The 15,404-nt window shown below is 38.8% G+C and overlaps 1 protein-coding gene across 1 annotated transcript; it reads right to left on the bottom strand.

Annotated features, from left to right (window-relative positions):
• Positions 1-1,659: 1,659 nt before the first annotated feature.
• On the bottom strand, positions 1,660-13,806 carry LOC136694952 (soluble guanylate cyclase 88E-like). The gene is made up of 16 exons (XM_066668766.1): positions 13,687-13,806; positions 12,340-12,480; positions 11,231-11,370; positions 10,767-10,901; positions 10,466-10,589; positions 10,250-10,380; positions 9,859-9,974; positions 9,332-9,449; positions 8,985-9,114; positions 8,199-8,345; positions 7,841-7,987; positions 7,578-7,734; positions 6,915-7,024; positions 4,933-5,079; positions 3,555-3,692; positions 1,660-1,818 (listed from the first exon to the last, which is right to left on the bottom strand). The coding sequence occupies exons 1-16, from the start codon at positions 13,804-13,806 to the stop codon at positions 1,660-1,662; spliced, it is 2,160 nt and encodes a 719-aa protein (XP_066524863.1).
• Between the last annotated feature and the right edge of the window lie 1,598 nt (positions 13,807-15,404).

Consider the following 15,404-nt stretch of genomic DNA (forward strand, 5'->3'; position numbering starts at 1 on the left):
TAATTTTTTGTTTTAGCAAACTATGCTCTTGAGGCTTAAACGTGTATATAAATAAAGCTTGTAAAACACAAAAATGGGTCACAGCCATAGGAAACATAGTAAGAAGGAAATTTGTATGTGTAAAAATAATGTACTCACATGTATAGTAAGAAATAAACTTGTATTAAAATGTTTCAATCTAAAGCAAACATGGTTTCCAGCAGCTGCAGGATGAATCCTGAAATAAACAGGTGCATCTTAACAGTTCAGATCCAACCACAAGCAGCTGGAGGCTCACAGAAGAGCTAAGAACTAAAAGGTTTGCAGTTATTAAACAAGTCAATCTTATTATTATTATATTATTAAGTGATTAAGTTTACAGCGGCTAAATTTATATGGTGGCTCTGGAGTCAAATAATATTGTGTGATTATCAGATTTCTTACAGATTACATTTGATATATTTTAGTAAGCTGAAGACATTTGTGCAGATGAATTAATGAGCATTTGTCGCAGTCACACAGCTCCAGGGACTGTGGGTGAACTGTGGGTTCAATTCCCACTTTATAGCCACTTAATAGCCATTTTGAATGGAAATGAATTAAACGAAAAGTGGTCTCTGATCTTCAGATTACTTGTGTGTGTGTGTGTGCGTGTGCGTGCGTGCGTGTGTGTGTGTGTGTGTGTGTGCGTGTGTGCGTGTGAATGTATTTGCATTTGAAACTTGACTGAGAAGACTCTCACAATGTGATTACTTACATGCTCATGTTTATTTCCTCTTTTCACTGAGAAACATCTGGCATACAGAAGGAAATCATTACTGTAATCATTATTGTCATGGACCCAGACAACCCTAGTGCATTTATCATGGCTTTTGTGGCAGCCATAAGAAAAGTAACCACTATAAAGCAGAGTGAGGAGGCATTTAGATTGGAAGAAGACCAGATGTACATCTACTGGTTGTTCTGAATTCAAGGGCATTCATAGGGTATTTATATCTCCTTCGCTGCAGTAATAGCTTCTGTTCTTCTGGGAAGGCTTAACTTACAGTGAGGATCTGCTTACATTCAAAGATAAGAACATTAATTTACCAGGTACTGAGTCACTACTCTCATAACTACTCTTATTACAGTGATATGAACCTATGAACAATTTATAATAAAACATGATAATAACGAACAAAAATGTGAATGTAATGTAACTCTATACATAGTATTTATTCATGGTGTTCATGCTGAGTGTTAATTTTCCTCTGATTGATTCCTTTAAAGTAGTAGAATTCACAAGCCAATAGGGTGTTTGAATATTTTGTATGTGACTCTTAGGGAGTTTATGTGATTAATACAGCAGTAAAAGCAGATTCTATGTTCCTCCAAAAGTTACATAGTGCTGTTTCTGCAGTGCTGAATCCAAACTAGCAATCACAATGAGTTTGACGGTGTAATTTTAAAGCAAAAATACTACAGTGTTCCTTTTACCAAACATGCTACCGATGCAGAGATATACATTACATTAAAAGTCTAAAGTATTCCTTAAATGAAGAATCATCAGTCTACATTATATACATTACAACGTGATAAAGTGGTTCTATGAGGATTCGCTGAGAGGCTTATTCTAAAATCAGTCTAAACCAGTATCAAAGTCAAAGCCAGTGTTTGCATGGCTCTATGATGGTGGCTTGCTCAGGATATGGAGCACATTGTGCTTTTTTCTGAGCAGCTTGAGTCACAGGACCCTTCAAGAGACTCCATGATGGAATCCTGGCCATCAAACTCTGGAAAGTCCAGTTCATTCTGCGAATCCTGGAGAGCACCATCCTGCAAGAAATCTTTATTATGAGACTGAAATAGACACATACAGACAAACAGGTGCTTTTCACATCTCAAATGTGCCTCCAGTGATTATTTCTAATGAGATTTCATGACATCGGGCGGCACGGTGGCGCAGCAGGTAGTGTCGCAGTCACACAGCTCCAGGGGCCTGGAGGTTGTGGGTTCGATTCCCGCTCCGGGTGACTGTCTGTGAGGAGTTGGTGTGTTCTCCCCGTGTCCGCGTGGGTTTCCTCCGGGTGCTCCGGTTTCCTCCCACAGTCCAAAAACACACGCAGGTGGATTGGCGACTCGAAAGTGTCCGTGTGTGTGAGTGAATATGTGTGTGTCTGTGTTGCCCTGTGAAGGACTGGTGCCCCCTCCAGGGTGTGTTCCCGCCTTGCGCCCGATGATTCCAGGTAGGCTCTGGACCCCCCGCGACCCTAAATTGGATAAGCGGTTACAGATAATGGATGGATGGATGGATTTCATGACTGGAAGAGTAGCACAATGATTAGACGTGGGTTCCCAGTGTAACTTATAAACAAACTTTAACAATTACGTGTGCCATGATAAACTAGACGATCAAGTGGTGAACGGCTAAGCTTTGGCATTCAAAATGTTATGTGCTCATGTTTCCCAGCCTGCCCACCTCTGATGGTTATTTGAGTGATCAGATCATAAATCATTACCCAGACCCAGTGGATTACATTCACAACTCTATTTTGATCATATCAGCTTATGATCTGTTTAGTCAGTCATGTCAGATATAAACAGGACCACAGAGAGGCAGGCAGAGAGAAAGAGAAAATCAGGACACAAAGACATGGACAGGAAATGTTGTAGATATCCGACAGTCTGTGAGGCTCTGAAGTAAATTAAGCATTTCACTTGACTGAATTAATGTAGACATCAGTGAGGATGTTCCACAGTGAATGCTTTAATGACTTGTGTCTGGAAAGCAGGCTCAATACAATTTAGGAAATCTGGAGAGTAACCCTCACAGCTATTTGACTTTGTTATGATTATGATTCGATTGGTTTCCCCACAATTCTTCCAAGATTATTAACTTTAATATGTTTTAGATTTTTTTAAAGGCATGTAAAAATTTTCACACAGCAATAAAACATTTTTAAAAACAATAGACCATAATTGGAAAACAACCATCAGTTATTGCCCTGTGAAGGACTGGCGCCCCCTCCAGGGTGTGTTCTCGTTCTTGCGCCCAATGATTCCAGGTAGGCTCTGGACCCACCGCGACCCTGAACTGGATAAGGGTTACAGATAATGAATGAATGAATGAACCATCAGATATTAATTTGGCCAAACCATGAACACATTTGTTGTTGAATATGACACAGGGTTTACCAAAAGTAAAGATAGACCCTTGTGAAATCAAAAATTTGGCAGACAGCGATGTAATTTTTGACATGTTGTGTGGGAAGGGGAACCCCGTTAGGCAAAGATTCCCCTCCCCCCACAACTTCTGTTTAAAAATTAATCATCATCTTTATAAGGGTGTTTGGGGGGGCTTTTTTAAACATTTTTCTTTTTCATTTTTCTTAATTTTGAGACAACCTCTTATACAGAACAGTGCATTTCTTGAATATTATTTTCTGGCATATTTAATCACAAATAATATAATCTATTCTAAAATGCTGTTTATGCAGCTGAATCGTGTTCAGATTCATAGTTTTAATACATAAAGATTCAGTCAATGTGTCCACAATTTAATGTGATAAACACAAACACCCTGTGCTATGCATTACCTTACTAACAGACATTTCCTCCACTCTGCCCTCTTCCATGGACTCCTCCAGTGAGTTGCCAGAAGTTTCCAACTTGATACGATGGGAGTGAATAGACTTCACTTCATCCTCATCCTCACCCACCACAGACGGGAACTCCTGAAAAAAGTAATACTCTGAGGACCAAGACCCTCACAAAATAGGTTACAACTACAACGATACAAAGAAAATGTGCTTTTTTGTTTTGATTGTTTGTTTGTTTTGGGTTGGTTTTTTTTCGCACTTCATATTGTTGATAATGCATTATTAGGCATTAAAACGATGTTCAAACTTTGGAGCTTAGCAAATAGTAAAAAATGGAACTAGAGGCATGACAGGCACTTTTCAAACTGGAACAGTCAATGGAGCCTGGGTCAAATAGATAATGGTCCATACATCTAATTTACATGAAATGTCATAAAAACAAACGGAAAGCCCTTAGCACTGTGTGCCAGATAGAACACTCTAAAACTAACAACACTTTCTGTGGCTGTTTGTTTCACGATTTTTTAGTATTCCCTTAACATATAGTGGACTCTAATAGGATGTATATTACTGAGTGAGCTCACAAATACAGAAGATTAAGATCTCCAGAGACTGTTCTGTCAAACAGATGTGGGTGATTTCACCAAAGTATCAACTAAAATACAGGCCATATTTGAAAAATACCATAAACAGCTAAGAGTATAAGTATATTATGATAAATGTAGTTGTGTTGTGCTTTAAAGGAGCAGTAAGCAATGCCCTAATGTTCATACGAAATTAACTGTATTATCTTTTGTATTTGTTTGTTTGTTTGTTTTGTTTTTTTGATAAACATTGTCATATCGGTTGCTTCATAAGGCACAGAGTTACACTGATTATTGTACTGAAATAATGTGTATGATAAAGATTAAATTTTGCTAGTACAGACCAAGCCCATGAAGATCGAAATGGGGAGGTGAACTCAGGTATATTTCTGAGCAGGAGCTCAGGTTGGCTTCAGAATGTGTGTATAGAATAAAACAAGACAAGGGTGAAAACAGGATGGAGGTGGAAGCGAGTTTGTTCGACATGGAAATGACATGAATTTGCAGGGTATATATAGGGCTGAGAGGAGGAGTTTGGGCATAGTCCTACTTCTGTTATTACATAACTTCAGATTGCCCAGCCCTATTTTCAGTCTTGCACATTCCGCCTGTAAGGAATTTAACTGGCTGATTCATTTGTGTAAAAATACATGGAAATAGATCTTGTCAGTCTTCATGTGAATATCTGCAGCTCCGCGTATTATCCAGCTTGAACATGGCTCAGTATAGGTTCCAGAATGAGTGAAGGGAAAAAAATCTGAGCTCAAATCAGAATTCAAAATGCAGTGTACCAGTATCTCTTCGGCAGTAGGAGCTTCTGGGGAGGAGACTGACGTTTTACTAATGGTCTGAGCCACAAACTGAGGGCAGGCTGCCTGGGCATTTCCATCTTTATCCCTCTTTCCCTTCAGCCAGTAGGTTTCAATCTCCACATTACCCTGCAGGGAAAACAAACAAGCTTTAGGGGGTCTGTTCTTCACAGTATGTAAATAAATGTGAGTATTAACATACAAAAGAATGTGCAACATTTCAACACTGCTTCAGGTTTCTGACTTCCACCTTTTCTATCAAATGTGTGAGTGGCGAATATAATTAAATCTGTTTACAGAGAAGGGGTACATACAGGTTAGTGGTGGGCGATATGAGTAAAAATCAATATCACGATTAATTGTACAATAGATCAGTTGCGAGGCTTGTACTGTAAATATGCTCCAGTATTAAATATGGGATATTTTTTTCTAATGTCGCTGGGAGCTTGTTCCTCTCTTGTTTTCTGAGCACTGTTTATATTTGGCGTGTGATTGTGCTTTGGTCGCTGTAACTGTTTTTTCTCAGTGTTTACATTTGACTTATTTTTGTTCAGTGTCGTCTTAATTAAGGTCAAAACACAGCACGTCCAAACCACAGGCACTGTGTTTTTCTTTGATTCGAGCTGCTCGAGACATTTGGTTTGTCTTGGCATTTAGGTTGCTTTCATGTGGCAGATAGAGGCAGAATCACGTGACTACAGCTTGGTGGCTTGTTTTTAAAGGAACAGTACATGAACACACAGTGGGGACACAACAGAATAATAAGAAGAAAGAAAACAAAAGTTAATAATAATTCATATAATCAACATAGGCAAGATTATGTCGATTAGAAGTTCTGAATGTCGGTTTTATCATTATCAACATAAAAATACATCCATCCATTATCTGTAACCGCTTATCCAATTTAGGGTCGCGGGGGGTCCAGTGCCTACCTGGAATCATCGAGCGCAAGGCGGGAATACACCCTGGAGGGGACGCCAGTCCTTCACAGGGCAACACAGACACATTCACTCACACATACGGACACTTTCGAGTCACCAATCCACCTGCAACGTGTGTTTTTTTGGACTGTGGGAGGAAACCGGAGCACCCGGAGGAAACCCACGCAGACACGGGGAGAACACACCAACTCCTCACAGACAGTCACCCGGAGCGGGAATCGAACCCACAACCTCCAGGCCCCTGGAGCTGTGTGACTGCGACACTACCTGCTGCGCCACCGTGCCGCCCCATAAAAATACATGCTTATTTAATTCACTAGTACAGTACTTGAGTTTGTGTTGTTCGACCATGCACCTCACCATTTCAAATCAATCCACTCTATATTGTTTCAAGTGTGCCGGATATGTCATTCCACATAGTTGTCTAGTTTTGTTTTACCTGCAAAAGATCTCAAGGAACTGGCTTATAACTGACTTTTTTCCCCTCACTCACACTCTCACTCACACACTCACTCACTCACTCACTCATGTTTAACAAAATGCTCCACAAAGATGCTATTTCAAATACACTCTGTCCTCCTTTTAGTAAAAGACTGCTACAGTTGCTCGCCTTTATCGTAATAGTTCCACGTCTCTCAAAAATGAAGTGACTGCCCTTCAGGTGCTCATAGGTGGCGCTGCTGAGCTGTATGTGCATCTCCTGTGACAAACAAAGCAGAATGACTGTGACTGAAATAATCTTGCCAATTTATCGATGAAGCAATAATTGCTCTCATTACCTTAATAAGCTGCTCGCATCTCAGTGCACACAGCAGATCAACAATCAATCAGCCCAGATCAATACTTCACTGAAATTCATTTCTATCAAGGGATCGTTTTAATGAAGTAATTTTAATCAGTCTTATGAAAATCTATATTCATTAACCACCTGACATCCTCTTAAGATGCAAACATCGGTGAGTCTTTCATTGACTGCAGTGAGGCACATTGTGCTTGGCTGTTTGTTCACACACAAACACAAACCTTTCCATTGCTTTCCATAGCTGATGCTGTGTGGACAGTGTCACCATGGAGACCATAGCGAGGCATTTTGTGACCTACGACCCCAGCAACAACCATTCCAGAGTGGATGCCTGAAACCAGAGTCAAGAAGCTGTCGGCCAAAAGAGGTCAAATCCACATCATGCCATAGTGTAAGGAGCAGCATCACTGTGGGTAAAAATGCCCTCAGTGTGTGTGTGTGTGTGTGTGTTAAATACAGTGGAGGAAGAGTTTTAGCAGCTCAGTGTCACCCTCTAAGTGCTTCCTATGTGAAAGTTTAAAAAAATAAAAAATAAATAAATAAATAAATCAAATTGAAAATGGTGTGTCCACCTAGTTTCAGATTTTTACATCATTACAAGAAAAGATTTAATGCTTCCACAGCCTATATACAAACTAGCCATGGGTATGTATCACAGATACATTCAGCCTTTGGCCTTAAATTAATTTTAAAGGTATTTAAATCTGCTCCAAGGAAGATAAGACATGTTCATGTCCAAATCAGTCATAAAAAAGTCATAGTAAAATGGACACGCATTTAAAGCTAGAGCTTTTTGTGTAATAATGATGTATATCTGCGTATAAAGGAAATATGAAAGAAATGAAAGCTCATTTTAATCACAGAATGAGTGAGACTCCACATACCCACTCTGATCTGGATGTTGTTGCCATTGGACGGATCTTTGAGGTGGTCAATGGAGCGAACCATGTCCAAAGCCATGTCAGAGATATTATGGGCGTGGTACTTAGTCTTCTCTGGAGCGCCAGCTACAACCATGTAGGCATCCCCAATTGTTTCCACCTGACACACACAGGAGTACAAACAAGCTCAAGAACATGTATAAACTCTGTGGTAGAGTAAAAACTAATACACACATACACACACTCTTTCTGCCTTAAATACCCACCTTAAAGACTCTGTGCTTCTCACTGAGTGTGTCAAAGAGTGTGTACATGGTGTTGAGCATGGACACCACCTGCATAGGGGTGATGTGGCTGCAGATCCGAGTAAAGCCCACCACATCGCTGAATAGAATAGTCACATCTGGGAACACCTGGATCACATAAACACAACTGAACTTAATGGACTTCAGATTTATAAAAAATAAATCAATAATCCAAGACGATCCAGAGTCTGAACAAACAGTTGTCCATCCATCCATCCATCCATCCATCTATCCATCCATTTAACAAAATAAAGGGTTATTTGAGACCTTAATCTGCCTTATTTACCAAAGTTAGATTCCTCAAAATGTGTGTCCTGACCTCACATGTGTTGACTGCAGGCTCTCCTTTGCGCAGTCTCTTAGCAACAGGTTTAGGGATCATCCTGTAGAGCAGGTCATCAGTCTTCTTCATCTCATAGTCCAACATCTTCATGCTCTCCTCCAGTTTACTGGACTTCTTCTGCTCCTGTGAGGGGAAGGGAGGAACCATTCATTCTGCCATATGTAGTTGCAAGAAGTTTGTGATGTAGCCTTTGTTTTAGATACAAGCAAGTAAGGCTACATGAGACATATTATTAGCCTTTAATAAAGCCATATGTAGCTGTCATAGTCATACAGCCTTCTGTTTAAAATGTAAGGCCTAATGCTGTTTGAAACCAGCATCTTGCGCTAGCTGAAGTTCAAATTTTATTTGTTCAATTCCAATGAAGTTGGAACATTGTATAAAACATAAATAAAAACAGAATACGATGATTTGCCAATCTGTTTCAGCCTATATTCAATTGAATACACTACAAAGACAAGATGTTTAATGTTCAAACGAATAAACTTTATTGTTATGTTGCAAATATTCACTCATTTTGAATTTGAGGCCTGTAACACATTCCAAAAGAGTTGGGACAGGGGCATGTTTACCACTGTGTTACATCTCCTTTTCTTTTATTTTCTATTTAAATTAACTTACAATGAGGCCATTCATAAACCCATAAATCCACAAAACATTACCACAATTTACCTGCAGTATTTTAGCTCCTTTTAAAACAAGCATGAGTGGGCTCTGCCAGTATGAGTATTTTCTGTGGTAAAGGGTTAAAATGACTCTGACCTGAATAAGAGCCCTCTTCAGCTCCTCAGATTGCTGAGTTCCTGCCAGAACCAAGTCTCTGCTGGAGTCGTGCATGCTGAGGTCATTAATGTAGAGTCCAGTCTTAAACATGGCACTCAGACTCTCCATTCTACAGAGAAGGGAAAAAATACAGACCAACATTTGACCATCCTATATTAACAAATATATATTTATATATAGTCCTGGGATTGGGTGGTATTTGGACCTCATGATTAACACTTAGTAAACAGCCATTAAAGTGGTACTGATTTGTGTTTGACTTAATGAAGGGTGTAACCTTTAGATTAAATGAATAAAATAAATGTGTAAAACTCTGTGTGTCTTACACGGGTGTCCCCAGAAAGATAATGGACTCCCATTCAGGCATGTATCTCATCTGTCCTTTGAGTTTGAGGCAGCGAGTCCCATCACCCCAGCTCTCCATGGCACTGGAACTGTTTCCATCTTAACACAAACATGAAACTGGCAGTTTTGGAAGGATATTGTCTAACAAATTAGGGGAAAGAAAGTTCTCTACAGTATGCAGATACATAATTCATATTACATTAATACATTCTGAGGCTGTGTTTCAACTTTGTTCAGTAGTTTGATTACCACACGATTTCTAAAAACATATTACATTAATATCATAATGATTACAGTAAGACATTGCACTGAGGTTTATGTGACTGATGCGATGTAGTCTCCAGGCTTCCATAAAGCTCTACAAACTCAAGAACAAAAATTCAGCCTGAGGATATAATGTTTGTGAAATGTAAGTGTTAACGGTATTATTATTATTATTATTATTATTATTATTATTATTATTACATTAGTACAAATGATGTTGAGTGGTGGGCAATGGATGTCTGACCTTTGTAATCGTCACCAATGATGGACTGGAAGGCCATAAGTTCCACATCTACATCAGCTGAGCGGTTAGCGTTCTCATAATCAGAGTCTGTCCGTGTAAATAGAACCAGTTCAGCACTGAAGGTATTAAACCACACTCAGAAAGCTTAACTATATGTAAAACAATATCCAGGACCTTTTTTATTCTGGACTCTGTTATGAAGGTTCCGCTCCCTCTTCACAGGCTCCTTGGACATGATTTCAAACAAATTGTTGGGGTGGGAGATGATCTGTGGTGAAGAACAGAACTTAATCTGTCAGTTAGTCCGGTCACTGGATACTAATATTCAAACTCACCTGGAAAAATACTGATATATGAAAAAACGATAAAGGGAAATGCAATATATATATACACTCTATACACCATGTTCCAGGTGAACTCCACAAGGGGGCGCGCCAGAAGGAAAGCATCGTTTATCTTCTTCCCGTCAAGGTCTGGGAAAACTGTAGCCAAACCAGAGCCAACATTATGCACCACCATGTCCTGTTAGAGATAATGGTAAATGGTAAACACCTTGATGAAAACATTACGCAGGACTGGAGTAAAGAGGAAATGAAAGCTGCTTTACCTGTCTGAAGACTATGTTGAAAGGAAAAACCTCAAAGAAAAAGTCACTGGTGATTGGAAGAATCTCTTGCTCCTCTTCATCCTCTTTCTGGATGTAGCGATATGCAGAGTTATCAAAGTTCAGTCTGAAAACATGACATGATATTCACTAACCAGCTGGAAGTGAGGTGAATATGTTACTGTGATTATGTAAGTGAGTGTCAAGAGAGTTTTTAAACAACACCTAAACAGAAGACATGAATCCACAGCACACCACTAAAGTGTGTATTGTTTTCCAGTGTTGAATACAGAAGTTCTCCTACCTCATAGTTACATGTGAATAATCCCCCACCAGCTGCTCAGAGAGAACTTCCACATGGATATCAGTGTCGTAGAACTGTTTCCCCATCTGTCTGAGCTGACCCATAGCGTAGTGTAAATAGCCCTTCCGCTTGCTCCTATAACCCAGGGCCAAAGAAATCACACATTCACACCTTCATAAATGCAGAGGGTCCTTTTATTAAGAGCCAGATCTGTACAGTGTATGTTCATGGAGACATTTCTGACTGGTGCTAACACCCCTAGAGCACAGTGATGTATAATTATTTATTTTTTCCATCAGAAACTAGGGAGCAAGGTAATGAACAAATATAGCTTCATTCAAAGATCTGCAAAACCTGCTAATCACAATTAATTGCATTACAATTTATTGTCTGCTTAATATGTACCTACACCAGAGGGAAATGCATTGACATATGTTAAATGACAGAGTGTGTGTATTTTTCACCTATAGTGCAGTGTCACACCAGTCGCAGACTCTTCTTGGCAGAAGAAGGTTGGGGGCTGAACTTTGGGGTAACTGAAGCGCAGATACTCATGAAGGTTATCCAAACCATTCACAAAGTCACGCACATGACGACCCAACACCTGGCATACATACATTGATATAGAGAAGCACAAGGTGTGTGTGTGTGTGTGTATATATATATATATATATATATATATATATAAACAGGGTGGGTGTTGCTATCAGTGTGTGAAGAGTGGGAGAAGAGGGTTGCATTGACAATCCAACACAATGGGCAGCACTTTGAACACATTCTATAAGTGGTCAGAAACTTGTAAATAACTCATGAAAGAATAAAGTTACATTAAAACCAAGCACACCATTGTTTTTCTTGTGACATTCTCAATACGTTTGATTTGTCACATGACCATCTTCCCATTGAAAAAACAAAAGTTGTATCCAAAATGGCTGACATCAAAATGGCCGCCACCTATCTTGTAAAGTTTCCCCCCTCCCATATACTAATGTGCCACAAACAGGAAGTTAATATCACCAACCATTCCCATTTTATTAAGGTGTATCTATATACACACATACACACACACACACTTTTTCCCCAGATATTTGTCTGAATGCAATTATTTGCCACAGTTGTTAGGGTTTAAAATGTAATGTTTATATCAGCAGCGTTTTCAAAAACTAGAAATTGCATTTAATAAAACACATATTACATTGTAGAAAACAACAGGCTATTTTCTGATAGTCATCTTTGTTGAAATCCTTAAATTTAAGCTCATTTTAAAGGTTAGCAGTTTTTTAACAAACAAATGTGAGTAGCAACCAGTTCTCATCGATATCAGATTATATGTATCATCTGCAAATTAAAGAGGATCACTTTATGCTTTTAATTATTGTCATTTATTGTTTAATTTTGCCAATTAATGGTCATAAAAATAGTTTTGACACAGTTTATATGGAAATTAGTCATCAGCTGACATAATGTTTTTTTTTAACAGGAAAGTGGAAAAGGACACATGGAATATATAGGGTTACATGTTAATTCTGTGTCAAGCTACAAGAACCATTGCACAAAAAGAACCAGCGAATACCTTAAGGATCCTGTCATAGCCGTACTTCCCCACAAATCCCAGGAAATACACACCCCAGGAGTTCATCAGCTCATTGTAGGGAGTTCCTGTAACACCACTGGCTGCTTTCGCTATGCGAGGGATCACATTCTCGCTGTATACCTACACATATAACCAACACACAAATTCATAAGTTCTTGCTGGTCTACTACAAACTCAAATTCAGACCATGATTTACTACTGTCAGACATTAGCCTTTCCACAGCTTTATTACAAATATTTCATTTTTATGTCTTGAATTACTACTGCTAATTAATACTACAGTGTTTTTTTTAAAGTTGTCCCAAACCCAAGTGGCTATATTTGTCATTCTAGCACGACAGTTTCTTATGCAGTGCCATCTGAGGGCTTGAAGATCACACTCATTCAACATTGGTGGCCTTACCCAGCATGGACTGGGAATTCTCCAGGTTTTTTGAATCATTCTGTACTTAAAATTATGAACTTCATGAGAGACCTGTCAAATAGTTAAAACAGGACATTTTTCAATGCACGATTGCAAAGAATATAGGTCTTTTATTATCTACTTAAATTCTTTGCAAACGTGCTTTGAAAAATGTCCAGTTTTAACTATTTGACAGTTCTCTCATTAATTATAGCATAAAGTGATGAGCAATAATATAAATAAAATAATGTTTTTCTTGCCAGACTGAGTCTTTGGTAAAGGCCACTTTTCTACCTTTTTAATATTCACCTACTTACTGTGTAAATTACCGTAATTTTATAAAATTTTACTCTTATTTTGCCCTTGTTTTAACCTTTTTTGGGTGTGTTGCATAAATCAATTTCAAAATTCAAAACACAATCAAGACAGTCAGTGAAACCTTTGTTGGACATTTGTCCGTTAAATAAAGATTCAAGATAATAAAAAAATCACAAGTATTTGTTTTTACAGAACTTTACAATATGCCCCAACTTTTTGAGAAATGTGTGCAATGTATTAATGAATAATTCATTCGTTTATTTATTATTATTTATTAATTCATGTTTTTAAGTTCATATTTTGATAAATTAAGTAATTTTTTTAAATGCGCTGAGCAATATTTTGATTTCACTGTAACCAACTACACACATTTTTAACTGTGAAATTTATATTATTAATGATCCTGCAGAACATTTTATTTATTAATTATCACTGGACCATTATCCCCTGTAGCTCATGCCTCTCAGTCCCATACTTTCAGTAGGTAAATATTTAATATGGCATTGAACTATACAGGTACTAAATTGAAAATAACAAATTAATTTTTTAAACCAATCAGGCACTAATCGAGCACGGAATGAATGAACTGCGGTGTAATCTCTGACCTGGTGAGTGACGAAGGAGTGGAGTCTGACATCTGCTCTCTCTCTCACCAGCTTCCACACGTCGTCTCCATATGACTCCTTAATAAAGTCATGCAAACTCTCACACAGCAAACCATACATCCTGACTCTTACCCTGGGGTCAGCTCTACAGCAGGTCTTGTAGGAATCACCAGCTCCTGTGAAGAAAGATTATTAGCAAGGACTCAAACAGGCCTAAAGTTAACCAAATCTGGAGAAATGAAGAAAGATTTAAGACATGTTTTATACTATATACAGTTACATAAAATACAGCTATATACTGTATACAAAATACAATCAGACTCTTTCACAGAAAATCTATACAGGCTGTACAGAAATGAACGAATGGTAACTTGCTTCTTCAGCCTGAGTTGAACTGTCTGGAGCTCCTTCTGAGATGGCAATGATGTAGAGAATTTTCAAGGTAAGTCAGAGTTCTTACTTTTGAAAGCCGGCCCACTAATGTCCACTGCTGAGTGGCGGGTTTGAGCCTTTGTTCTGAAGTCAACTGGCAGTGACATGACTGGGAGGCTGCCAGCAGCAGGTCATCTCTCACTCACACATGTTCCTCAGCTGAAGAGCTTCTGCACTGACCTGCACACCCAGAATCAAGCAAAATACTTTCCTTACATATATATATATATATATATATATATATATATATATATATATATATATATATATATATATATACATACATACATTTTTTTTTATTGCCGTAGGGCCTTGTTTTGTTTTAATGAAGCCCTAGAGTAGATTTTAACTTAGGAAGTCTTTCTGTTGATTTTTGTTTTTTGTTTTTTTTGTATTGGGAAAATTTTAATAAAATTCTGATAGACCAACAAAAAAGAAAGAAAATGAAGCTGCACTCTCACTTCAGATCTGAAATTCCACAGAATCCACAGGTGTTTCTGTACATTCTTACACTCTCTCTCTCTCTCTCTCTCTCTCTCTCTCTCTCTCTCTCTCTCTCTCTCTCTCTCTCTCTCTCTCTCTCTCGCTCATGATGATGACTGGTTTGTTTTGATCTAGTCCACACACACATAACAAACCAAAAGTTTGAAGTGACTTCCTCATAAATGAAAAACATACATCTGTCCCTTCATTTAAGCAAAGAAAACATGGAGCTTTACACACACACACACACACACTGACAGACAGAGCAAGGATCAGGTTTTTATTATGGTGGATACGGGGTTGGGTTTGGGTGTAAATACTCGCCCCATATAGCCAGCTGCCCCTTGGATAAAATTACTGTGATGATGTAAGCACAAGGACAGGCCAGGAGTCCAGAGCCAGTCTATACAAGCACTGTCCATCTCCATCCACCCTGAGATCCAGCCAGAGGCGCACCAACCTCACAGCTTCCTCTTCAACACACGCACCCACACACACAGGTAAGTGGCACACAGACCTTCTCTTAGATACGCTTAGGCTGAACTACGAAGCCCCACGCTGGGTGTGTTTGTGTGTGTGTGTGTGTGAAAACCTATCCGTGAAACACCTGCTGACAAGCGTGTGGTGTGAATGACTATGGGCATCTGTTCATCCTCAATCTGGGATTTCACCATGACATAATGAGTTCTGGTGTTTACAGTGTACCTGTCAGACAGGAAGCCAGCTCTTCACACAAAACAAGATGGTAATTAATCCGGGCTTGAATGTAGTATCACACCAGCGACGGTTCAAAAACATTCAGA

Source organism: Hoplias malabaricus, chromosome 4 (genome assembly GCF_029633855.1).
Source record: "Hoplias malabaricus isolate fHopMal1 chromosome 4, fHopMal1.hap1, whole genome shotgun sequence".
NCBI lineage: Eukaryota > Metazoa > Chordata > Actinopteri > Characiformes > Erythrinidae > Hoplias > Hoplias malabaricus.

Bases quoted from the DNA above. Each gene is read 5' to 3' on its own strand.
- LOC136694952 (XM_066668766.1), bottom strand. From the start codon at position 13,806: ATGTATGGTTTGCTGTGTGAGAGTTTGCATGACTTTATTAAGGAGTCA. The intron at 10,902-11,230 runs GTGAAAAATACA...CCTGGGTTATAG, and splicing joins GGTGTGACACTGCACTATAG to GAGCAAGCGGAAGGGCTATT. The intron at 10,381-10,465 runs GTAAAGCAGCTT...TATCTCTAACAG, and splicing joins TCAACATAGTCTTCAGACAG to GACATGGTGGTGCATAATGT.